Source organism: Mytilus galloprovincialis, chromosome 1 (assembly GCF_965363235.1).
Source record: "Mytilus galloprovincialis chromosome 1, xbMytGall1.hap1.1, whole genome shotgun sequence".
NCBI lineage: Eukaryota > Metazoa > Mollusca > Bivalvia > Mytilida > Mytilidae > Mytilus > Mytilus galloprovincialis.
The window spans coordinates 17,881,758-17,909,262 of NC_134838.1; the positions used below are offsets into that span (position 1 = coordinate 17,881,758).

The 27,505-nt window shown below is 31.3% G+C and overlaps 1 protein-coding gene across 5 annotated transcripts in view; it reads right to left on the bottom strand.

Moving 5' to 3' along the window:
• Window positions 1–27,505, bottom strand: part of LOC143067933 (high affinity 3',5'-cyclic-AMP phosphodiesterase 7A-like) — a 72,389-nt gene that overhangs the window by 7,283 nt on the left and 37,601 nt on the right. For 4 of the 5 annotated variants that reach the window (XM_076241576.1, XM_076241583.1, XM_076241591.1 and 1 more), the window contains 10 exons: window positions 17,586–17,675; window positions 14,155–14,297; window positions 13,458–13,521; window positions 12,668–12,763; window positions 11,252–11,352; window positions 3,112–3,243; window positions 2,631–2,804; window positions 1,899–1,964; window positions 1,468–1,564; window positions 195–275 (listed from right to left, as the gene is read on the bottom strand). In XM_076241576.1, the coding sequence (XP_076097691.1) occupies window positions 195–275; window positions 1,468–1,564; window positions 1,899–1,964; window positions 2,631–2,804; window positions 3,112–3,243; window positions 11,252–11,352; window positions 12,668–12,763; window positions 13,458–13,521; window positions 14,155–14,297; window positions 17,586–17,675 (1,044 nt within the window). Of the gene's footprint in view, window positions 1–194; window positions 276–1,467; window positions 1,565–1,898; window positions 1,965–2,630; window positions 2,805–3,111; window positions 3,244–11,251; window positions 11,353–12,667; window positions 12,764–13,457; window positions 13,522–14,154; window positions 14,298–17,585; window positions 17,676–25,778; window positions 25,867–27,505 lie in introns of those variants that run through there. The other variant, XM_076241600.1, reaches the window with a different exon arrangement.

Sequence of the window (27,505 nt, forward strand, 5' to 3'; positions counted from 1 at the left end):
AGTAAATGTAATACATTTAATTTGTAGCCAAAGATAATAAAAAATGTATACCCAAACATTTATAACAAATTGCATATGTTTAATTTTGACAAGTAGTAATTTGTGGTGTTGTAAATTTGGTTTATATATGTGTTCCAATTTTCTATCAGTATTAATGTTAGGACAAAAGAGAAATCCTTGTTTTTATGACCTACCAGCTTGTATCTTAGCTACAGTTGTAGCATTTCTATCACAGAGAGGGGTAACTGGTATTTGTAGCTGTCTTTCATAATCACCTGCAAAAAATAAATTCCTTTTATGTAAAATCAATATTACTGATAAGATTTTAACGTAATGCTTTAATCTTAATATTGAAAATTCAGTTTCTATGTATAAATTAATGCATATCTTTGCTATTTAAATAGTTATTTAAATCACCCTTAATTTTGCTTTTAAAACAAGATAGCATGGTGTTGGACATAAACAAGATAGCATGGTGTTGGACATTTATATAAATGTATATAAACTACTGATTATCTATGCAATACAAATTGATATTTAATTTGATTTTAATGGATTTTAAAATTAGATAGCTTGGTGATGGATTTGAAAAGGTAGCTAACCATCAGTGTCTGAAATGTCTTCTTGAATAAAACAAATCTTCTTAGCAAATTTTACACAAATATATTTTATGTCAACTAGTGACAACAAAGAGTTTTATATCTCCCCTAACACTTAAGCATAATATGGCACAATCAGCAAAACAATCCAAAAGGAGTAAACATGTCATGGTTTTAATTGGATTTTTAAACATAAAAGCTCATATGGGTTTCAGTAATCACAATAACAAGCAAATTTATATCAACATACTGCATAGTTTGAATTTTGAAAGGTTGACAATTAAATACCATTCAACAAAAGTTTAGATCAATTAACCAAGTTTTTTTCTCTGAGCAAAAAGGAAAAGGAAAATACAGATAATTAATACAAGTGCAACATAAGGATTAAAGCTTGCACTGCACATTATCCAAGTAAGGTTATGAAAGCAGATTTCTCCAAAGAACTATATTTCATATTCTTTATTATAACAATATTCCTAATCTCTGAGTTATTAAATCAGTTCTTAGCAAATTGTTGAATGTGATTGCTTCCATCCAAATTTGTAATATATAATACCTTGCAAACTTCTTGATTTTAAAACTTAGATAATTGTGAATGAAGTTTTGTGGTAGAGTTAAGAATCTATCTACTGTAAATTTAGAAGTTATTGCAAGGTTTTTATTTATATTGGGAAAAATTTGACAAAGTTGTAAACGCAATAATTTAAACTAGCATTTTGAAATTCTTTATTTGAATTAAACAGCATTTTTCTCAAAATCGTAAAAATTAAAATCACATTTAAGTCTAAAATGACAAAATCGCAGTAAATGCACGCAATAATTTCTGAATTTACAGTATTTTTAACTGTTACATTATCACATTTGTTACCTTGTCTAAAGAATTCATCACAGACACGTTCACTCCAAAGCTTACTAACTGGCCAGTCTCGACATGGATTACATATATCAGCACATTTTAAGGCAATCTAGAAACAGAAGATCAATTCACTTCATTTATTTCATTTTGAACACATTGGACAGTCTGAACTATGAGCTTCCAACAAATGATCACAGTTTATATATAAGGATCCTTTCTTCTTCAATTTTTATTTAACAGTATAAATAGTTTGGTATAAATATAAGTCTTACAATCAATGATGGTTACATAAATTTCTTCATCATGGTCTGATCAATTGAAATAGAAGATTAAAAGGATTTTTGGTTTTTAGAGAAATAGATACTTTATCATAAAACTAATTCATGCTAACTAATCATACGTATACTAACAATTTTTCATCTGAAAATTGTAACTGTACTTACTTGTAACATAAAATGCCTTTGTTCAAAATTATTTTTAAAATCAAAGTTAGGATCATCTAAATATTTCTGAAATAAATATCATATTATTATCATCAGCATTCTAATATCATTTTTTGTTTTATTGGTTATAATATCTTAAAAGTCAAATACACATATACAGTACACTGTTAATGATAAACAAACAATTGGTGCCATATTTAAAGCAGGATCTGCTTACCCTTCCGGAGCACCTGAGTTCACCCCGTTTTTGATTGGGTTCAGCTTGCTCATTAGTTTTATATTGTAATGTTTAATTAGACTGGTTTTTGTTGTTTATTGCTGGTATTATTGGTTTTTCTTTATCTTATGCTGTTTTAATTGTCCTTTTGATTCATAATTTTTAATCTCTTAAACCTGAACTTTCAGCAATCAAATTATGTACAACACGGTTTGGCTGCACAAACAACACCCCTCTTACAAATATTTATGTATTCTTGCTATGCATGATAAGCTAACTCACAAAAATATGTAAGAATTATATGCTTTTGTAATTTTTTTAATGAAAATTAAAAGTTTGACTTATTTTATTCTAATATTCATAAATTCATAATATTCGAGAGGCCATACAATTTTCCCCATATACCACAAGATTTTGAAATACATTTAGTAAATTTTTTAGGCTGAATAGGGTCCGTAACATATCTAGAAATAAATAATATTAGACATGTGGAACTGTCTGTGTCTGTTATTTACCTTAAACCTAGAGAGAAATTCTTGTTGTCTAGTAATATCAGTGGCTAGTATTAATGATCTGAGTTGCCATTCTACTTGCTCCCATGTCTTTTTATCAAAATGGTTAAAAACACCGGATTGTTGAAGGAGGGCTATACAAGATCTCCAATGGTGATTTTCTAGAACTGAGGTATTCTGAAAGTAAAATTGACAGTTGTGGTCAGATAAAGCTATAAACATATAAACTAGAAATAAACATATAAAAACATGAACAAGAAGTATTTTTAGAACTTGTTGGATTGATTTATCATGCCGCTGTATATTCAAAAACGAAGCTAAATTGTCTTGTTTTTTTAACCACAATTTTATTGAGCACTTGATTATAGCTTTTATCCATTAAGCCCTGCACTAATGGCAGCATTCATTTTTGTAGTAATGGCACATTTAGCTTTTCATATTTTCTACTTAAATTATTTCAGATTTATAAACAACAAGACAGTACCTTGTAAAGGGCAGCTAAATGATTGGCAGTAGCAATCATGAAAGTTTGGTTGACCCCTGGATGATCAAGGTCATGGCTCATGGCAGCTACTAATGAAGTCATGATTTCAAATTTTGGAATGGAACCCTGTAGCTGAAAAGAAAAAATATAAAGCAATTTATAAGTTAAGTCAATCAATTTATAGCTGGAAATTAATTCCTTTTATAAACACATGCACATATGATACACAAATAAATGGGGAATGTGTCCATGATACACATGTGATGCCCCTATTTGCATATAACGTTATAAAGGGACATAACTCAAGAACTGTAACAGTGACTCTACCCAAATTTGTATTTGACCTGTTTTATCACTGGGGTAAAGCTGATGACAGTAACTGCATTCACGGTCATCCCAAGATGTCGGATGAAAAATTAGGTCAGTATCTGTATTGTCTGTTACAGTGTTTCTATATCATTTTCTTTACAAAGTATACATTGATACGATGTAAATTTATAAAAGATTCACACAGAAATAAAAAATTACTACCGAAAAATGTTCAGGCAACGCGAAATTCAATATGAAAATATCGCTAAGATGTCCGTAAATCATTATCAAAATATTTTTAAGATGACCGTAACAAAAAACAAGGATGACCGTGATTGGTAAACAGATGACCGTAACTTGTAAAAGATGACCGTAATTTGTAAAGAATGACTGTAATTTATAAAGGATGATCGTAACTTTTAAATGATGACCCCTCAATTCTAAGAATATCCGTATTTGTATTCATAGCTTTTTGTTGTGTTTGTCTCAATAGGGGATTAGTTAGCGGATATAAACATGTTTCATCAATTTAATAGGGGATTAGTTAGCGGATATAAACATGTTTCATCAATTTATTTTTAACTATTTGCCGTATTTTGAGATAATGACAATGATAGTAAATTGCAAATTTCTCGTAAGCAATGACATATTTATTGATAACGACTTTAAAATTTTAATACAAATTGACAGAGATACGACGAAAAGTTGAAGAAACAAGAATGTGTCCCTCTGAGGTGTCTCTAGTACATGTCTCATCTACACTATAATTTTCTATGTTCAGGGGACCGTTAAAACGGGAAAAAAACTGTAATTTGGCATTATGATTAGAAAGATCATATCAAGGATTTGTATAGTTATAACTATACAAAATCCTTGATCATATCATAGAAAACATGTGTACTAAGTTTCAAGTTGATTGGACTTCAACGTCATCAAAAACCTCCTCGACCAAAAACTTTAACCTGAGGTGAGACAGACGGACGAACGAGACAACGAACGGACGAACAAACGAACGAACGCACAGACCAGAAAACATTATGCCCATGAATGGAGCATAAAAAACACTAATAAAACATATGAATATCCGGTAAACGAGCCTGTGTGTATGGTTCCAGAGGAAGCAGATTAAAATCTTAATTTGTCTTTATATATGAATAACATTGCTGTATATACAAATTGACAAGGTTCCCCTCAGTGGTGGATCCAAAGGGGGGCCAGTGGAGGATCCAGAGGGCGTATGCCCCCCCCCTTTTGCAAGGACTTTTTTTTTTTGTAAAATGATTAATCAGACTAGACTTCGTGAACTTTGCCATTTCCCGTGTACTACTATTTAATTTTTATACGACAATTCTTGACTTACAACGATATTTTTCCCTGGAATTTACTGATTATCAAAGTCATGTGATTCGCTATGGTGGAGTTGACCTGCAGTGCGTCGAATAAAACGTCTCTCAGTCATTTTGAAATTCAAATTACAGTAACACATTGTGTAGGCTGAGGATGACAATCATGACACCTTCAAAGCGACACAGGATTTAGCAAGAACATATTGACTTCTATTTCACTATTCCACCAAACAGAAAGTAATGCTCTATAGACTATTACACTCTCATGAAAAAAAGTTCCACAGCAATATTATCTAACTACGGAAACATGTTTAACCCCAAACGCCCCAGCCTTTTTTAAAATACTATAGCTGAATAATGATCCCCAGTCAGTATAAGCTCTATATAGATTTAAAGTCGTAAGTACGAACCATTTGATTTGAGGAGACAGTCTTAGATATTTGATAGAAAAAAAATTTGACTCTGATTTTTGCCGTAAACAAAAATTCTGGACGCAAAACAAAAATCTTGTCCACTTTTTTGCTATTAGAAACGAAAATTCCCAACAAAATTATTTAGCATTAAATGAACATGATGAATAAAAGCGGGCATATTTTTTGTGGCAGGGGTTTTCATGTCTGACCGGAATGTCTGTTTCCGACGCCGAACTGATATATATGGAATACTTTTTTCAAGACCAAACTGCAACCTGCCTGCTGGGTGTGGCCTTTATGTCTCCATTTGTCGGCCGTCATTCATAAATCAGCTGTCATTTCAGACTCATTCTTAGCCTTTGATTTATTTGGAACCCTTTACTTCCCTTAATGTTGTTGGTGAAACATATCAACCAAACATTTGGATAATCAAAGAGCTGATAGCTCTGAGGTGGAAGAAGGTGAATAAAAGGTAATTTGAATTACCATAAAAGCAGCCCCACTAACCCAGGCTGCTTAGTTCCATTTATTGTTTTTGAGATACGGAGTGACATATAAAACCCTCCTCCCCTCTTTTTTTTCTTCAAAAAAACTAAATATCACTAAAATAAAATTTTTAATCACAACCAAAAAGTATACAGATCTTTAACTTAATATAACAAAGAAGTGTGTAAAGTTTTAAGCAATAATCATAAATTGTTTTTGAGATACGGCGCGACATGTAAAAAAACCCTCCCCCTTTTTTACAAAATACTAAATAACTGAAAAATAAAAATGTTCCATCCATAGTTAATCTTTACTTGTTTAGTAAACAAATTAATAAATCAAATGTCCTGAAATATTTATGTGAATTATTATCTTCCATCCATAGTTTGTCTTTACTTGTTTAGTAAACAAATTAATAAATCAAATGTCCTGAAATATTTATGTGAATTATTATCTTCCATCCATAGTTTGTCTTTACTTGTTTAGTAAACAAATTAATATCCATTTACTGTGAAAGTACTTTTATTCGTGGGGTACCAATTTTCGTGGTTTTCGTGGATGACGTTATCCACGAATTTAAGTGTCCAACGAAATAAAACAAACATTGTTCAAATCAAGACATGAAATGATCCCATGTAGGTTTGACTACTGATATGATCTAGAGAATATATTGAATAACGCCAAATCTGAAAATGCTATATAGTAGTCATAGGGCAAACGCGCTATGAACTACAACTCCATGAAGGAGTATACCCATTTAATCTTTCAACACATTAACTGTACAACTTTTGATCTTTTAATTCTCATAAAAATATTTTTGATCGATGAAAGTCAGATTTCCGGTATTGGTATGCTTGTATGATAAAGTGTTCATTTTATATCCTCAAAATTCTCGTACATATCGGAAATAATAATTTTATGCTGAGCTTAATTTTGATAAGAATTATTTAACATTAAGATACGTTTATAGCATTTGTTTTTATGTACTGTTTTCTTTAGGTGACATGTTTATGGCCTAATTAACACCTTTGATGGTCTTAAATCTGTTGATCACTTTATCTAGGGTTAATTAGTGTTGTCACTACGATTTGCCATTTTACCGGGTCAATGTTTACTTTGCAATTTTCCTCAATCAAGACAATTTGTAACCTTCGTTTCTAAAGCTTCAATTTTCCAAATTTTTTTTTTAGAAAACTAAAATCCACGAATTTAAAAACCCACGAACATGTAAATATCTCTCAAACCACGAAAATTGATACCCACGAATTAAAGTACTTTCACAGTAATTTAGACCATTATTTACATTTTCACACAGGTAAACTAATTTGGCTATAAATAGATCAAAGCATGTCTGTGTAGAATCTCTAATCTAAAATCGTAATTGTTATAATTTTATTTCTTTAAATAATCAAATTTAAATTTATGAAAATAATCATGATTGATAAAATAGTATTGCATAAAGTTTACGTTTTCGGAAGACTATTTATGCTTAGATCATGGTTCTAGAGGCTTCTTCACATATTTGTAAACAAACCAATATGGCCGCCACACGTGATTACCTTTGCTCATGTGAAACAAATATTTCTGACAAAAGTCAGATTTCTCTTGTCAAAAGGGATTTATATTTATATTGCAATAAATTATTCAGAAGGAGATACGGTACATTCAGTTTAGATTATATTTTCTATGAGCATTTAGAGTTTAATTAAAATTCTCCCAACAGCAACGTACTGCTCTTGTCAACTGAGTCTTGAATAATTTTATAAATAGATTCAAACCATTTGAACAAAGGAAAACAATGAATAAAGACATCAATTTAATAAGAAATAGATCCCTTAAAAACAAAATCTTGTCTGCAAATTCGTAACTTCAAGGGTGAACATGTAAACAGGGAGAGTTGTCCCCGATACCAAATTCACGCATGCGTACTTCAAATATCTACAGTGAAAACATCCGGTTACAAGTAAACAAATAACGTTCATGTAGATGAGATGAAATCTAATAATTTACATTAATAAAAGGGTACATATTTACGATAGTGATTGTTTCTCAATCCTAATTTACAAATTAAATTATTCAGATGCTTAATCATGTGTAAAAATCGGTGTCAGGAATCAGAAGTTGTTATGAAATTGTAATACACAGAAACGAATGCGGCATACGGAGAATTCAATGATTTTAAAGTCGGCACCATTGGCCTTCAGAAGACTTGAAGTCTTCTTCCACTAAAAATTGCTTGTTTGTCTTTTTTAACTCGTGTCGGTCGTATTTCAAATCCAATCGAATAGCCCAGCGTATATCTTGTTTACAACAAGAAATCTGTGAGGTTATTCTAACTTAACTTACAACATACGTGCGAGAACTTTCCATGTCTATGTTTTACTGACAAATCCCACATTAAATGTATCAGTACATAGCTTTGGATCCATACGATCATTTTATGATAGACAATTAATAGGGAGAATACAGCATCGAAAATGTCCAACCCTTACACCTTAACAGCAACTACAAAATATGTATGCCCCACGCCAGGAACCGTTTAAAAAGTGCATAATTCACTTATTTTATGTTTTTAGTCCTAAAAAGGGCACAAAAAATTTTTCGCCTCGATCCGCTCAGCAATCTTTAAAAACTACGCCCCTCTTTCAAAAATCCTGGATCCGCCCCTGCGGGGCCCCCTTTTTATTTACCGATCAGTGCATTTGAAAGGGGACACATAGTTTGAACCCCCTTTACCCTGGGTTAGTACCCCCTTTTTTTGAAAATGGCTTAATCCGCCCCTGCCTCTTGTCATACGCTATACGCACAAGACTATTTTAAGGATCTACTTTGCTGGAGATCGCCTTCACTAGTTTGGTCGTAGTATTTTAAAAACAGGTGCTGTTATTTTACTTGCAAGACAAAATAGAAGACAAATCAAAGACGATATAATTTCAATGGGTGTACATCCATTGGCATTTTTAAAAAAGTGCATTTATTATATGTCATTACAAGGAATTCCAGAAATAAAAAAAAAATCTTTTAACTTTTGGTTGGAGGCTGTGCAGCACACTTTTTTTTTTAATTATGTTTGTAAGGTGTCATTCAATGATCTTCAATCGCGCTTTTGTTGCATGTTTTCCCCACTTTTCATGTGCATGTCTTGTTTATGTTCATTTTAAAAATTATACCCTCTACCGTAAAAAAAGATATATATGGTGAACTTTGTATTTAAAGCACGTCTTATTTTCTCCTACCCATAGGATAATACTATTATATAAATACGTTTTATATCAACACCATTAATCATTTGATACAAAAAAAGTAGTTATACAAATACGGATATTTCTTATATGTATTTCATTTACATTTCATCATTTAGAAATTACTGTCATCCTTTACAAATTACGGTCATCTTTTAACCAATTACGGTCACCCTTGTTATGAATTGCTAATTCTGTTACGGTCATCTCGATTGTGATTTACGGTCATCTTAGCGATTTTTTTAAATCGAATTTCCTGTTTCATGCACATTTCTCGGAAGTAATTTGTGATTTCCGTGTGAATCTTTTATAAATTTACATCGTATCAATGTCTCCTTTGTAAAGAAAATGATATAGAAACACTGTAACAGACAATACAGATACTGACCTATTTTTTCATCCGACATCTTGGGATGACCGTGAATGCAGTTACGGTCATCAGCTTTACCCCAGTGTTTATGGTAATAAGCATTGTGTATAGGTTTGATAACATCTAATTGAGGCAAACTAAAGTCAGAGAACAGACACCAATTTTTGGACCCACAGACAAGGGTAAAACTGAAACCCTCTGCCACTTTACAAAAGTAGCCATATATTAAACACGAAAAAATTTCCAGCAAAAGTTATTGTTTAGTTGCACTTTTCTACCGCTAAGAGTAATGAGTTTTCCTTGATTATACATGTATCTTCTATACATTCTGACATTCTAAATATAATGAATTAATATTAATCATATATAAATTCTATAAGGTTATCCTCTGAAAGGACCAAGGTGACATGATTAATCTGTGATTGGTGTTAATTGTATCAAAACCATTGGATTACATCATACATTATTATGTAACAAAAAGTGCTGACTAAACAACAATAATATTGATTTTCCTCGCCAAACTCATTTGTCCTTTATATGCAAATAAATAATCCCACAGCTATTCATCAACTGCAGTGTTTTTTTTATAATGCTTTGATTTACGAGATCTGCTGAATTTTCAGAGTATTGGAAATGTAAATTTTATTAACTAATTCCCTTTGGTTTGTTTTATACAGAATTTCAATAACAATATTTTTCTGACTAGCAATGAGGGCAAGAACTATTGACTTTGGAATAATAAAGAAAGAGACAGGAGAAATCAGCAAATATCAATACCTCAAAAGAGAGGGCTCTTACCAAAAAAAAAGTGTCAGTTTTGAATGTACATCATTTTCGTGAAGTTTGAACTTAAAAATTGCCATATTTCATTGTCAATGAAATATCTGGGATCACCGAAACATGTCAGATGTACATAATTCATAATTGAGAGAATTCTGATTTAATTTGAGATTTCCTTAAAGCTCTCTAACACATCATAGACACACAGACTTTTGATCTGACCCTTTAACATAAGAGTTTAAAGAATAAATAATTTTATTATGCTATAATATGTCCTACTGGTGCTTTTATTTTATATCACTTTTAATATTCTGCAGGATATTTTTAGAACCATATCAGATTAATTGATATAAATGCTTATTACAAGCTAGTGAGTATTACATTTTAGCTTTGTTAATCTATGAATTATTTCTTCTATTATTGCTTTGTTTGGCATGTGTATGTTTTGATAAACTCATATCTGTTCTTGTATGTTTGTCTGATGTTATTGGTTATGTTTGTACTTTTAGTTTGCCATTTTTAAGCTCTAAGGTGCTTATGATTTACAGTATTGTATGTTTTTTACCGACTTAAATTCATTTTTTTATTTGATCTGATTTGACATGCAGCCCTTATTATAAATCAACTAACATAGTATTGATACATTTACATCCTTAAATCAAAAACATAAACTCAACCAATGAAGACAGAATTCTGTAAAACCTTATAACATGAGACCTGAATAGCAGATCTGTGTGCTATCTTTTGCTGAAAAGGGATACAGTTATTGTCCTTTGAACTTTGTTGTCTACAAATATAGTACCTTGTGTGGACAGTGTATAACTTGCAAATAAGGATAAAATGTGAATGTGATTAAGAGTATAAACCCTGTTTGGTACTAGCCAGCACAATGGCTTGGATATTTATCATGCTCCTTCTCAAGATATCTGTCTGTATGAAGATATGTTACCCTACACATACCATTATTCTGTTTCCAAGTCGGTCATCCTTTACTCTAACTCCTAAATGACCTAAATAACCCAAAATATATATTTGACAACGGGTAGCATTTTTAAATCATAAGCATTTTAACTGTATAGATGACAAGATTATATTAAGTTGTAGGTTTCCAGGTTACCAAACAGAAAGTGGATGACCGGACATGTAAGCTGTAATATCACTACTAATATGCTCTTTTTTTAACAAGAATCTCACCATTTTCTCCTGAAGATAACAATGCATAGCTTGTGTGACGTCTGCAGCGTGAACAGCATTATGGTATGGATTGGAACTATGGTAACCATCTTCTATTAATGCTGAAATTTACAAATTCTCATATACTATAGATTCATTTATTTTCATAGGTATCAATTTCAGTAAATTTTGCATTTTTGTACATATTTAATTTCGCGGTTTTGCCAAAGTTTGCATACAAGCCTATAGAACATTTGTATTTAGCGGAACATTTAACTTCATGGTTAACCTTTACCCACGAAATCCATGAAAATTGATATCCCACAAATATTAATGAATCCACAATATACTGCCTTCATTGTTGTTCTGATACAAAGAAATATGCAAACTTATTTTTCTACAACTGACAAAGCTTTTACACAAAACATAAACATTTTCATATAAAGCTTAAAATTTTGAGCTTTATTCTTAATGGAACTATTTATCTATTTTTCAAGCTATATTCTTAATATAAACTATTTACCTATTAACTTTTTTTATAAAAGCGGAAGTCTGAAATGGTGATATTCGAAGACAATGGGTATCAGAAAATAGTCTAAATTCAAAACATAGAAGTCATTCAAGCATAAAATGTAGACTTAACTTTCCAATTGTAACAGAAATAGGTCACTAATAATAAGATTGCATTGTGAAATTATCATGATCACTGAATTACCTGCAAGTTTCTGGCAGAATACAACTAAAAAGACGGAACTTAATTCAATAGGACCAATATGTTGATTTATATATTTAAGTTGAATTATATATTCTCTTCAAAATTGTGTTCCGTATATCATAAAGACATCAATAATGTCAGCCAGGAAAACTGTTGATTACTTGAACTGTTGTTTGATTATAATAGAATTGATAAATAGAACTAATGATTGTTTGGTTACCAGTGTTGTGTCATGTTAATCTAATCTAATTGAATAGCGCCATTGTTGTACTTTTATCCTTGTTAAGTCAATCACAATCAATGCGTCAGAAGCACTAGTTACAGCGTAGTTCCAGTACAAAATGTGTTAAAAGAAATTAAATTATCCCTATCACTTTTATCTGAAATCAGTAATCTATTAAACCTACATAAACAGAACCATACTTAACTTGGTAAATAAGAGGAAGAAATTCATTTTAATACTCATTCATGTATTTTTCAGCAAAAAAATTTTGACACATTTTTCAAAATGGGTGTTAAATCATGATGGAAGATTGGTAGTTTAGCAATATGTTTATTGTTAAAGACTTTCTGTTGACCTCTAGATGTCTTTTTTTGTTTGTATTGTTGATTTGCTGTCTTGATGACATTGTTAACAACCATCTTTATTTATTTTCTATTTTCTATGCAAAATACACTCAGAGACTTATAAGATTATTCCCGAAATGTATATTAATACTTACAGAAAACCTGAAACACTTTCATGATGTCTAAGTTGAATGTATTTATGAGATCATATTGTCGGAAAATATTAAGGGCAATGTGAAGTAATGGTCTACCTGCAACAGAAATAACCATATAACTAATCATTGTTTCTATCAAGGTACATTTAACCAACACTATTTGATCCTAAATTACTCAATATCAACATTAAGCAGTGATGTACCTATTACTCTGACTGTAGCAATTACCCAAAAAGATATTCTTGTGTTTTATATCTAAAAGATTAACATCTAAATCTTTGTTTAGTCATACATCAATATATATACTAATGAAATTAAACAAAACCTAGATTGGAAAGGAGAATGAATCCGAGAGACAACCGTTTCATATTGCTCTGATGGCTATGACATATAAACCAGTAGATATTGCTTATATTAGCATATGTAAAATGGGTTTGAATTCCTGTGACCCAGTTACATTTAATGTTATCTATAATAAATCATATATATACAGTCTTTTTTGGTCATCCAAGCTGTGAAAGTAATTTCCTTTTAAGGCAGATATAAATCATGTTTTAATGTAACTGATAATGCATATTGCAAAAAAACTAAGAGGGAAAATGTTAAAATTTAAAACACTTTCCTATCTCTAGCTAGTTAGTTATTGTATATTTATAGGAGGATATCAGAACACTTAATTTTAGTGAAGTGTTGATTCATGTTTGATAACTACTTACAGATATATCTTTTGGAAACAACCATAAATTAAATTCACAATATGTAAATGTGGCCTAAAGGCAAACAAACTTACCACAAGTTAAAAGATCTAGGCTGAAAATGTCAAAATTCCAATTGCCCACATTGGAAAGGAGACACTACAACAAAATAAAGAAAATTAGCAAAAAACTAACTATACGATTCCGTTTTCCATCATCCCTTAAAGAACATTGGTAATACTTGATTGTTCACATTATAAAGGTACTATAGATACTACATTGATGTATTTACAATTAGTACTGATAGGTTTTTTTTCCTAAACAACTGTTATTGCCTAAAAGTGGCAGTTTTTTTTTATTTACACCTGAAAAACATTTTTTTTTATAATAGTACTGTTTTCATGTGTCATATAACATATGTATTTCAGACATTGCAAAAAATGCAATATCCATAACAGTTTTGAAAAACTGTTATTTACTTATATGTATTTCATTTACATTTCAATGATATATATACCCTACAGTTAACATTATGTCATAGGACTTTCATGTAATATTGTGGAACATATACAATTGTTTGCATTCATCCTTAAACAAACCTCCAACTTTAAAACATTCATTTGATGTAGTCATACAGCTTTGCTTAGAACTTTGGCTCTATTTCTTAGAATAAGTTCTGTGGTTTCTCTAATTAATTATTTGTTGCATAAAACCATTTCCAAACTCACAATTTCAAATGATTATTGCGGTTTTCTTAGTTAATGATTTGGTCTTACTTATACATGTTTTTACCTCAGCCTGTCGTTGATATTGGGTATCTAATAATGAGATATGTTGATGAGACAGAGTTGCCACAGGCCGTCGTCGCTGCCGTCGTTTGTGAAGACTTAGGAAACGTGAGGGCCACTGTCTTTTATTATCTCTAGAAGACAATTCTAAAAAAAAAAAAATTTTTTTAAAATTAAAATTATCATATTTTTCTGTATTCTCAGTAATAAAAACATTTTATCAATATTTTTTTAATATTTGGTTTAGGTCAACACAGGTCAACTGACCACCAAACTAATTGACAACAAGCTAGTAAGGAAACAAAATTTTAAATGTCTAATCATGAATTTCACTCATCCTTTGAATTCAATTTTCTACTAAAAGACGAAACGTAATAAACAGTGCACTGTGCCATAAGACCATGACGCCTTGAAACTATGTTTCAGACGATGTGATTGACCAGCAGTTATAACCCTATTGTAGTTCAGACCGTACTGTATAGAAAACTATGGAATACTTTCTCAGAAAACTATATTGTCTAAATAAAACAGAATGAAGTCAATTTGTCTTAACCATTCAATAGCATTCCGTCTCCAGAGGGCGAACATTTTGTTGACAAGTTAATTACAGTAAGGAAGAGTTAAAAAAGGTTGGTTCTGTAACAGTTATCCTAACAATAAACTAATCAGACGTATTTGTATCGAGTCAATTGTTGTTTAATTTCATTGTACAGATATATTTCTTGGTGCCATAATTTTCCCTGTGTCTGGCCATTTTGAAAACATTCAATATATGGTGAATAGAATTTGCAGTATGACAGTGATTTTATCAAGACTGCGTCAGTTACCATACCAGATTGATTTTTCCATACATCATTATCCTGAGTGACAACTCCTTTCATTAGATCTTACATTCTATGATTTGACGTACTCGGATATAAATAGATCTTACATTCTAGGATTTGACGTACTCGGATATAAATTCTTCCACTGGGGGTTTGTGCAGCTTATTGAAATTTATTTCTTCACAAATCGGAATTCAATAAACATCAATTCCGACTCTAATGTACAAACATTTCCTATTTTAATTAATGATACAGGATGATTGAACAGCTCTGAATACATAGAACTTGATTTAGTAGGTACAATACATAGAACCTGATTTAGTAGGTACAATACACAGAACCTGATTTAGTAGGTACAACACATAGAACCTGACTTAGTAGGTACAATACATAGAACCTGATTTAGTAGGTACAATACATAGAACCTGAGTCAGTAGGTACAATACATAGAACCTGATTTAGTAGGTACAATACATAGAACCTGATTCAGTAGGTACAATATATAGAACCTGGTTTAGTAGGTACAATACATAGAACCTGATTTAGTAGGTACAATACATAGAACCTGAGTCAGTAGGTACAATACATAGAACCTGATTTAGTAGGTACAATACATAGAACCTGATTCAGAAGGTACAATATATAGAACCTGGTTTAGTAGGTACAATACATAGAACCTGATTTAGTAGGTACAATACATAGAACCTGATTCAGTAGGTACAATACATAGAACCTGATTCAGTAGGTACAATACATAGAACCTGATTCAGTAGGTACAATACATAGAAAGTATAATTAAGTGATCAACAAAAACTGCCAATATCTTATAGTCTTACGGAAAATATTAGTCATAAAGCTTTAATATAACTATTAATGCAACAGGTTAGTTATTTAAAGGTTATGTTCTTAATTAATAGAGTTTCCAAATAGATGAACTAGAGTGCCAAAAGAACTGGAATTGCCCACCTGGTATAACTTAATCCTAATATGAAATGCTATAGTGTTCATCCCTGGCATAGAATGAGTCTCAGATTGGTCAAAGTAATAATCTATCATGAAGTAAAAATTCTTGATATTTTCTATTGAAAGTAACAAAGTCATGTTTAATGGGGTATTCTTTAAATCAATGGCTGCTCTTACCTTCTTTTTTATTTTACCAAAATGGAGTTAATTTAGTCTGCAGCAATTTTCAGTTAAAAAATGATGGTTGAAGAAAATTAACTAACTTGTATGTTGTACAAAAATTAAAATCATTGCTAATTAGTTTTTTTTTTACATATGAATGTATGGTTCTTCATAACTAAAAGCTTAGCATTCAATTTAGTAGTTAACAGGACAAATACGGGAGAAATACTGACAGAATGTGGACTCGTGAACTGAATGCACTAGTAGTGCAGTAGTGCTAATACAAAGATACATCAAAAATCAATGGTGTAATTTTAAGTACTTATTATCATAAATGAGCTTATCATTACAAAAAAAAATACATTCCACACATTGATGAAAACGGCAATTCAGGAAAATCATCTACTTTTCCTAAATTAGTCTCTGGTCACACATTAGACAAAATGAACATTTAACCAAAACCATTTCTTAGATTTGGTCATAAACTAATAGAATCATAGATATATATCTGAATTAGTGCAAGGAATATTATTGGCATAATCTTACAAAATACCTCCGATTCCTCAACAATAAAGGAAAGCATTTAATAAGAAACAATTATTCCGACCATCCAGGAAATAATTCCCTGGTGAAATTATGTGATGCCTGTTGATTCTGTTAGAATCTGATTTTCTAGGCTAATGCTGACGTCAGATTTGCCATTTGTAGCAAATGAAGGCAATTTAAACTGATCCTGCTGAGAAAAGAAAGAACTGGTTTCCAAACAAAAATTACATCCATATTAATACAAAATCATTTAATTTCTTCTTAGAAAGGATAGCAGTATGCAACATACTTACATCTTTTTGAGTTTTATTTAGAATTCAGTAATTATTGACAAGTTTTATTTGAGGAAATCTTAAAGGTTTGTCAAAGTTACTGACGAAAGATGAAAATATATATATATCAATTGCTGTTAGATAAAACTAAATTCTTATTCTAAGAAAAAATGCTCTTTTATCAGAAATATTGAGCACATGGTGCTATGGTCTATTTTAGTAGCAGTGGCAGTGGTCATTTTAATTAAATGGCAGAAAGATCAGAATAGATATTCAACTAAACAGTGACACCATTAGGATAATTGTGACCAATTTTGTTTGAAAATGGCCCAGTTAGTGAACAGGAGGAGATTTCTTAATGATCGGTGGATGATAACTGAGTCAATGTACAGGCAAAGGATGTCAAGCATTGAGCTCATATCAAACTAAACCGAGCTCTTTCGACCACGATTATCAATTATCGTACTCAGACCCAGAAATCAATCAATTAAAATACTGCATTTGGTGTTTCCAACACAAATTTTGTACTCTGAGTGCTAAGTAATATTTTCTTAACTGAGGACCCTGGTGACTTAAAATTTCGCTCTGCGTCGAGAAAGAATAACTTCTGTTTTTGAAAACCCAAACTGAAATTATATACCATGCTTTCTTTTATACTTCATACTTACTATCTAAAAGTTTCATGTCTGATTCTGAGATTGATGCTTTCCGCTTTCCTTCATTACTCTTGTCTGGCTTTGATTTCATCCGAACATCACCTAAATACAACACAAATAAAGTTTTAATTTTCAATCAAATTAAAACATAAAAATACGACTTGTATTTCATTTTATGAAATTATGCCAACAAGATTACACAAATCAAAATTCTAAATCCACTGTCCTATATTCATAAAACTGAAATCCACTGCATTGATATAAACAAATTTTAAGTCCACTACCTTGAAATCCAATACAGTATATCGTATTTAAGTTCGATCCACTATTTTGTATTATATCTTAATTCCAAGTCCACTTTAATATATCATATTAAACTCTATGGCCACTATTTTATATTAACAAACTGTAGGCCATTATATTGTATAAACTATACTCCACATACTGACAATACATGTACAGACTGCCAGCATTAATGGTATGAGTTCACTATAGAAAATTAAGAAGATTTGGCATCATAATATTGCCAATGCGAAGACTCTCCAACAAAGACAAAATGACGTAGGAGTTAGCAACTATAGGTGACTGTACCACCTTTAGCAATGGGTAAAACATACTTTAGTCTGCATAAGGGAGTTATCAGGTCTAGATCAATTTATTTATTTAATATAGGATGTCTCTAAATTTTTCTATAAATGAACTTTATCTTATACTAATAGAACAATGAAATAAAAAAAATGGGGTCACTGTTCATTTACGCTCACAATCTGCCTTCGAAAGAGTCATGAATACATTTTTGTTAATGTCCTTTTTTTCTGTTGAACTAATAGGAGAAATAGCGGTAATATCGAAATAAAAAAGGAACTAAATTACAGAAATCGCTTAAATTTTACAATTATTTAGTTTATGTACAGCTTATTCAAAAACAACAATAAACTAGATGTGTCAAAGCAACACGAATGGCCCTGTCTCCAAAATTTGAAAAATCTGCAATTTCAATAACACATGTGGACACAAACATGACAGTAGTCTCACATATAAAACCAGGTGCTCCGCAGGGTGCAGCTTTATACGACATCAGAGTTCGAACCCTGAACGGTTGGGGCAAGTATGGACACAACATTCAAGCTTGATATGGCTCTGAATTTGAATTGTGATTAAATAGTTGACACAGTATAGGTTTCTGACACAGAATGAATGTGGTCTAATGAACTTAAAATTTTTGTTTTGCTTTTAAGCAATTTACTATGATTTTTAAAAAAAATATTTGAAGAAATTTTCTTTTTAAATTCTGAAATCTAAAATGAGAAAAAAAAAATTGACCCACCCCAATTTTTTTTCACTTCCCCCTTTCCCTTATTCAAAAAAAGATCTCAATTCAAATTTCTAATGGAGTTTGCAACAATTACTACTCATTAAAATACATCATAAAATATTAAAATATAAAATGTCATACAGTCATGGTTAAAATTAATATTAGTTAATAGTAACTTCTAAAAAAATAAATGGGGAATGTGTCCAAGATGCTCCTGCTAGCATATAACTTGATTAAGGGACATAACTCAAGAACTGTAAAAGTGAAGCTGCCAAAAATTGAACTTAAAATGAGTTATTATATACACATTTCATTGAATTCAGCTGAGACATTAAATTCAGTTGAGACAAACTCAGTGGGCGAACTGGTGACAAAATATTACCTCCCCTGTAAACAGTGCGCTCTTCTGACTAGAGGTAATCGGTAAAAAAAAACGGATGATGCTGTAATTGTTTAGCTTGTTTAAAATGAGCTAGCATAAACGAACTAAGACGTGTCAACATAATGTGAATATGATAACAAATCAGGTGAATTATTTCTTGTTAAGTTTATCACCTCATCGTATCATCATATGATAGGTAAATGTGTGAATTTTCGATTTTCAGTGTTGTCAGGGATCAAACTTGTAATCATCCCATCCTTTCATTATTTTCTTTTAAATACTATCCAATGGTCGGAACACCTTGATTTTCTCCCAATTTGTAAAGTTGATATATATTTTTATCGGGGAAAAAAATTGACATGCAGCAAAGATTGGCAGTTTTTACTTTGTGTTGCTATGTGAAATAATGGGAGGTAAATTAAAGTATAAGAAGGCGCGCTTTTTCAAATAGTAAACAATTTAATTCAGATGCATAGTATTTTGTCAAATGATAAAGAATATCGTAGAAACTTACTAGAAATTCATCTAATTTATAAAATATATACAACATGACATACTGAAATCTGAAAAGGGGTAAAACCACTATACCTTGAACAAATTCGGTTAAAAAGGGGGGGGGTGGTGAAAATGCTACGAAATTTAGATTATATTTATCTTGGGTCTACAACCAAAGGATGATGGGACATGCAACTAACTACTTTTCAATTTGATTGTAAAGAAAAATGGCTGGGTTTTTTTTTTTAGTTTTTTTTTTAGCATCTCTGTTCAAACGTACGTTGGTCTAATATTTTCAGGTTCTCTTTGGATTGCCAAATAATATTATAATCACCCAATTGAATGTTCAAATTATTTTGCAGTGATGTTTTGTATGGAAGGAAGACTGTCATAAAATCCAACAGTTCCGGATGGCCCGTTAAACTAATTGCTTAACATCAATAACGATGCAAGATTCAAGTGTCTGATCCAGCACAAGTTTAACCAGATTTTCCACACTAGACAGTGTCTGGCATTGAAAGGATATCAAACGGATGTTTTATGGAATGATTCTCACGTACATATGACAATCATATGCATAGGAATGTGGAGCTAGACTCTTTCATGCAACAATTTTTAATTTCCAATATAAACTCCGAAAAGACAAGAGCATAGAAATGTACATCAATGAGAAACATTCTTTGTGAATAAAATCCTTCCAAAACTTAAATGTGTCATTAGTGTTGCATTATTTATCAGTAGAGATAATTAGATTCCAGTCAGATTGCCCAACTGAAGGTTTTTGTTTCAAATGTTTTGTAAATCTTGGCTGTTTTGCAAGACAAGCTTGGCTGTGCAGGTTGCTCGGCCGCCCCTTTAAGTATGAGACAATATTTTGTTTATTACTAGTATATACTAAATCACTGACGCAAGACCGGAGCGGGCCCCCTTCTACGCAGTTAGTGCGAATCACCTTAGGTTTCAACCATTACATGCCAAACCAGGTTTTTCATAATAACAATACATTGACATTTAACATATACTTTCCTTTTCCTTTTAAAGTATTGCCAACAAAATTCCTCAAATTTGGGATCGTAATATTGTTTAAGAAAAACACCTTACCCCCTGTACTTCATAAAAGTGCGAAGTCTTCTTCAATACACGTGCATGGTTAATTCGGATCACATATTTTCTATTCCGATATTATAAGAATTCGAAGGTTCATATTATTTACAATATCAATCAACATTTTTCTGGGATTTTTTTTTTACTACCAAGGTTTAACCTCGAGGTTACATTGTAGTAAAAAAAATCCAATAAAAACTTTGAATGTAAATGATACGAACCTTTAAAGTTTTGTATTATAGGACTCATGTTTTTCAAATATAATGTGTTGATCAATTATGTTACGATGATTTTAATAAACTTCACATTAGGTTATTTGTCACGTATATTGATTACATTATATCTAGTTGTCCCAACGATACACTTGTCGGTGTGCTCGATCATACGAATTTACCGACATTCATATAGACAAAATGACCCAACTTTGAAAAATTCTTGTGACGAAACTACATTTCGGAACACGTTAAAAGTTGGATACTCAGAAAGCTGCATTATTAAGGTTTGATATATATTTTTTTCGAAAAAAAAGAAAAATATGCAGTCAAATCTGGCAGTTTTTTACACACCCCTATGTTGAACAATAGATGTTCAATTAACAGCATGTTTGGCAATTAAAAATTCATATATTAACAAATTTAGCTTTAACATATACTTTATTTATAGTGGTTGTATAAAAGTTATATAATGGTTTTGTGTTTTAAGAGATATAAATCCCTATGCATATCGGTTTTTATGTGTAAATTGTCTCTCCTTTTTTTCTACCTTTTCTATCTCTTTAATAAGAAGAGTGATTTTTCTATTGTTCTAGTGTCACTGGAAATCCCACTGAACTTAAGTTAAGAGAACAGAAACTAAAAAAATTCGTCAATTTTTCCACTTGTAAAGGGGCATAACTCTAGAATAGTAATCAAAGTGCTTGTAATCACTGAATGGTAAAGATTGCTTTAATAGCATTGATTTAAGTTGATTCCACTTCTATTCTGGACAAAGAAAGATAACTCCAATTTTCAAAGAAGATTATATAAAGCATTGGTTTTAGGTGATTCAACAACCATTCTGGACAAAGAAAGATAACTCCAATTCATTGACTTGAAACTTCAAAAATGCTTGTATTTGGCCCCTTTAAGGCCCTTAATTCCTAGACTGTTTACCCCATAACCCTTAAAATATATCTCAACCTTCTACTTATGGTATTAAACATTGTGGTACAATTTCAGAACAATTGAAATACTTATACACAACTTATTGTTCTAGACACTAGATAAATGCTATTTTTGGCCCCTTTGTGCCCCTAATTCCTAAACCTTAGGGACCATAACCCCAAAATCAATCCCAAGCTTCCTTTTGTGGTTATAAACATTGTGTTAAAAATTTATTGATTTCTATTTACTTATACTAAAATTATTATCTGGAAACCATCTGTCTTTGGACGACGCTGAAGACGACGATGACGTGATACCAATATACGACCACAAAAATTTATGCGGATGTATAAAAATCAGCTCAAAATCTGGAGGCATATAGAAAAATGTCTGTATAACTGTCATTTTGAACAATTTTCAAAGTTGTAAACCCTTAATTTCAGCGGAGCAGAACGAAACTTAAATTTTGATCTGTAACTCATCCTGGTTAGCTCACATATAAAAATAAGCCCAATATCTGAAAGCATTTAGAAAAAAGGTCCGTGTAACTGTGATTTTCAATAATTTATCAAATTATAGCAAAAATTAGCCCAGCGGAACGAAACTTAAACTTGATCTGTAACTCATCATTAGTAACTCACAAACCAAAAATCAGTCCAATATCTGAAAGCGTTTAGAAAAAAAGTCTGTATAACTGTGATTTTCAACAACTTATCAAAGTCCAAAGCCCGTAATTTCGGCAAAAATTAGCAGGGCAGAACAAAACTTAAACTTGATCTGTAACTCATCTTGGTTAACTCACATGCCAAAAATCATCCCAATATCTGAAAGCATTTAGAAAAAAAGTCTGTATAACTGTGATTTTTAACAATTTATCAAAGTCTACAGCTTGTAATTTTGGCAAAAATTAGCGGAGCAGAATGAAACTTAAACTTGATCTGTAACTCATCATGGAGAACTTACATTCCATAGATCAGCCCCATATCTGAAGAGGTTTTGAAAAAAAACTCTGTATAATGGTTTGTTGCGGAATGACGGAATGACGGAATGACAGAATTATGGAATTTCGGACAAGGGTAAAACTATATGTCCCAGACCACTTATTGGTGGAGCCATAAAAATATAAGTCACTGATGGGTTAAAAAGGATATTTCAATTTTAATGCCAAAAAATGGCAATTTTGCACAAAAGGGAGATAATTTGGAGTTTTTTCAATGATATGATCATTTTAAAAGTCACCTGGGGCCAACACGAATTGATTTTTGAGAATTATTTTTGTACCATATGATAAAGTAACAACTACTAAAGGTAATAAATAAAATTTGTAATGAAAAATTAATGTTCAATTTTTTTCTGAAAATCTTATACTCGTGAGCCTCCTGAAGACAAAAAGCCTAAAGTTCTACATGTATAATGATAAATTACATTCTCTAAAACTTGTATACATGTATAGACACTAAATGCAGTACTATAGTACTTTGTCAATTTATTGTGGACAACATGCCTTGTATGTAATACTATCAATTACACGACCAGAAAAACATTTAAATGTACTGGTACAAGAGAAACTAGCTGAAACCCATTTACATTTAATAACACTGAATGTGAAAACCACCCGATAATTTATAAAAGGTTACTAGTTCAGCACAATGGATTGAATAGCAGTTATAAATTGTACAAATATGTCGTATTTAAGTTACACATGTTAGTCCTCAAATCAAAACGCTTCAATATTTCTACAACTCATTTAAAAGAAGGTAGTCCTGATGATATATGGAGTTTTAAATTACCTATTACTTCATTTATTTATACTATTATTTAGTATGTTTGTTTTGTTTAGTCTAAACATAAGTTTTTACAATGAAACTGAACTAGAAGCCTTAAAAGAGCCTGTGTCTCTTGATCTATGTGCATATTAAACAGAGGAGACTCTCCAACATTGTGGAGGAAGAGCATACAATTCATGACAAAAATCTATTTTTGTTGATCTTCTTTTGGTGATCATTCATTAAGTGTCACTCTATCTTCTTTAGTTTGTACCCCCTAATTATAGTCAACAATAATAGCATATTTCTAGATACTGACTTCATAAAGATGATTTTCTGAATGAAACCTTGTAAGTTTATACACTTGGAAAAACATAAGATATTCAAAAAATATTTGCAGCCCCAAAAATATACTTTTCCCGTTTTTCGTTTGTTTTTGCTTTCTCCACTTTTAAGTAACCTCTCTTCCCTATCAATTCCGCACTTAACAATTCATATTTTGTCACAGTTTAGGAAAAACTTCTCTGTTCCTTTAGGGCAAAGATAGATAAATTATTTTGTTTTTGGTATTTGGAAGAGTCCTTGTGGTGTCTAGTATTTATAATCATGAGGTCCATACAACCAATTAGAATGGTCATTTATGAACAATAGAATATTATCTTTATGTCAATGATTGTACCCATCTTAATCTATGGATTATTGAAATCTGTGGGTATTTGATGAATGTACGTTGCATTAAAATGGTCCTTGGATAGTACTTGAAAAAAAAATCACTGATTGACTGATCTTGAAATATAGTTCTACATGATTTTAAGCATAACCAAATATATTTATCACTTTGATTCATAATTTTTCTTTACTATCATTAATTATTTCCTTTAGACTATTAAAAGTTTGTTTGGTTTTTTTTTATCTAATCTTTTATATCCTAAATCACTTGCTTTTTTGGATTACTGATTCTACTAGATTATATATACAGTAAACCCACTAATTTTCATGGGGCGTATGACTTTCACCAGTAGAAAAATAAAGCAAATATAAATCATGGCAAATATGTAAAAGTTGGATCTTTTCTTATCTTACTATATTTTAAGTAAAATGAACAATGCGAAATGTAATTGACACAATTCAGTGGGCTAGAAATGGCTAAATAAAGGCAACAGTAGTATACCGCTGTTCAAAAATCGTAAATCTATGGACAAAAAAAACTAAATAGGGGTAACAAACCAAAATTGAGGGAAACGCTTAAATATAAGAGGAGAACAACGACACAACATTAGAATGTAATACACACAGAAACAGACTAAGCATTAGACAAAATCCGATGAGAATAACAAATATAACATCAAAACTAAATACATGAATTTGGGATAGCTTTAAACGCTTTATTTAAACGTGAAATAAAGTACATGCTCTAAATAATTAGTTTTCAGATGTCTACCTGAATGATTAAATGGATGTAGGGAAAGTCAGGAAGTAGAAATTAGGGCAACCGTGTATGGACTAAATAATGAAAAACAAACGAACAAACCTATCATTATATAATGCCTGCTTTACTCTTCAGGCTGAAGTATAAGTAACATAACATTACACTAAAAGGGGATGTCCTTGTATACACAAAAATCCAGTTGTTTTTATGAATGAGTAACACGTGTCACAAGGTCAATCAGAGTAAACAGACGTCATCGAACATTTTGAACATTTTGTTCTTCAACTGCGACTTAATAATATAATACCGGTAAGCATTATGAAACAGGAAATTTACAGGAATGTTCAGGAATTTGAAAGTTGTCTATAAGACAAGATTACTAAGAAAGGGAACCATATCACCTTTATCCCTAACTTTGTAGCAGAATGTTTTTGATTTATTGAATCCCAATAACTAAAATTTACTAATGCAAAAATAAAAGTTACTTCTAAGACTAACATTTAAGACAGAGACTAACATATGGACACCTGTAATTTGAAGATTTGAGTATAATATATAAGAAATGACCTTACCATACATTGTTATAAATGAATCATCGTAGTATTCCAATCCAGAATAACAAATTTCATAACTAAAAATTTCCATTTTAACCTTTTTAAAAGTTCTTCTCTGTAAACAGTCAGTCTAAATAAAACACTTTAAAACAGCAATCAAATCTGTACATTACTTATTTCCCACTTTTCACATTCTCTAAATTGACAAAAATATTACTGTAAAATACTAATGCATTAAAGCCTAGCATAACTATAAGTGTCTTTAGCATAAATAGTCAATTATTTTGTGATTGCACTTATATATATGTCAGATGGATAGAACAGGTAAGAATAATTGTCCTAAGGATGATTGATCGTCACATTTATGCTGTAAACATCAACATACTTAAACCATGAACCAAAACTAAGGATCGTAACCTTCTTCTACTGACTGGAGTATGATCAACCTTGAACCAACAAACAATCTGACACTTCCTTGAACCCATCAAAAATGTTGACCTTCACTAAACCATGAACCAAGACTGAGAATTGCTAACTTCTTCTACTGACTGGGGCATCAAACCTTGAACCAAGAAACAATCTGTCACTTCCTTGAACCCATAAAAGTTACCTTCTTCTACTGACTGGAGTATCCAACCTTGAACCCAGAAACAATCTGGCACTTCCTTGAACCCATAAAAGTTACCTTCTTCTACTGACTGGAGTATCCAACCTTGAACCTAGAATAATCTGTCACTTCATTGAACCCATAAAAGTTACCTTCTTCTACTGACTGGAGTATTCAACCTTGAACCAAGAAACAATCTGTCACTTCCTTGAACCCATAAAGGTTACCTTCTTCTACTGACTGGAGTATTCAACCTTGAACCTAGTATAATCTGTCACTTCACTGAACCCATAAAAGTTACCTTCTTCTACTGACTGGAGTATTCAACCTTGAACCAAGAAACAATCTGTCACTTCCTTGAACCCATAAAAGTTACCTTCTTCTACTGACTGGAGTATTCAACCTTGAACCTAGTATAATCTGTCACTTCATTGATTCCATAAAAGTTACCTTTTTCTACTGAATGGAGTATTCAACCTTGAACCAGAAACAATATGTCACTTCCTTGAACCCATAAAGTTACCTTCTTCTACGAACTGGAGTATTTAACCTTGAACCCAAAAACAATCTGTCACTTCCTTGAACCCATAAAGTTACCTTCTTCTACGGACTGGAGTTTCTAACCTTGAACCCAGAAACAATCTGTCACTTCCTTGAACCCATAAAAGTTACCTTCTTCTACTGACTGGAGTATTCAACCTTGAACCTAGTATAATCTGTCACTTCATTGAACCCATAAAAGTTACCTTCTTCTACTGACTGGAGTATTCAACCTTGAACCAAGAAACAATCTGTCACTTCCTTGAACCCATAAAAGTTACCTTCTTCTACAGACTGGAGTATCCAACCTTGAACCCATAAACAATGTTGATCCTTCTAACACTGAACCATTAAATGAAACAGAATTGTCACAGCCACAATGTTTAATAGAGCTATAAAGCATGCACCAAAACAGAGCCTTAACCTCTATCAGCTGGTAGACATATGTTTTATAAAATCCTTAGCAAAACAAAATACTTCTTTTTTAACAGATATAAGAAGCATCAAGCAATAAGGAATACCAGTAATTACCATAACTAGATTTAGCTAAATTATTCAAAACATAACTTTGTAATAAAGTTCTAAAATTCATTACCTT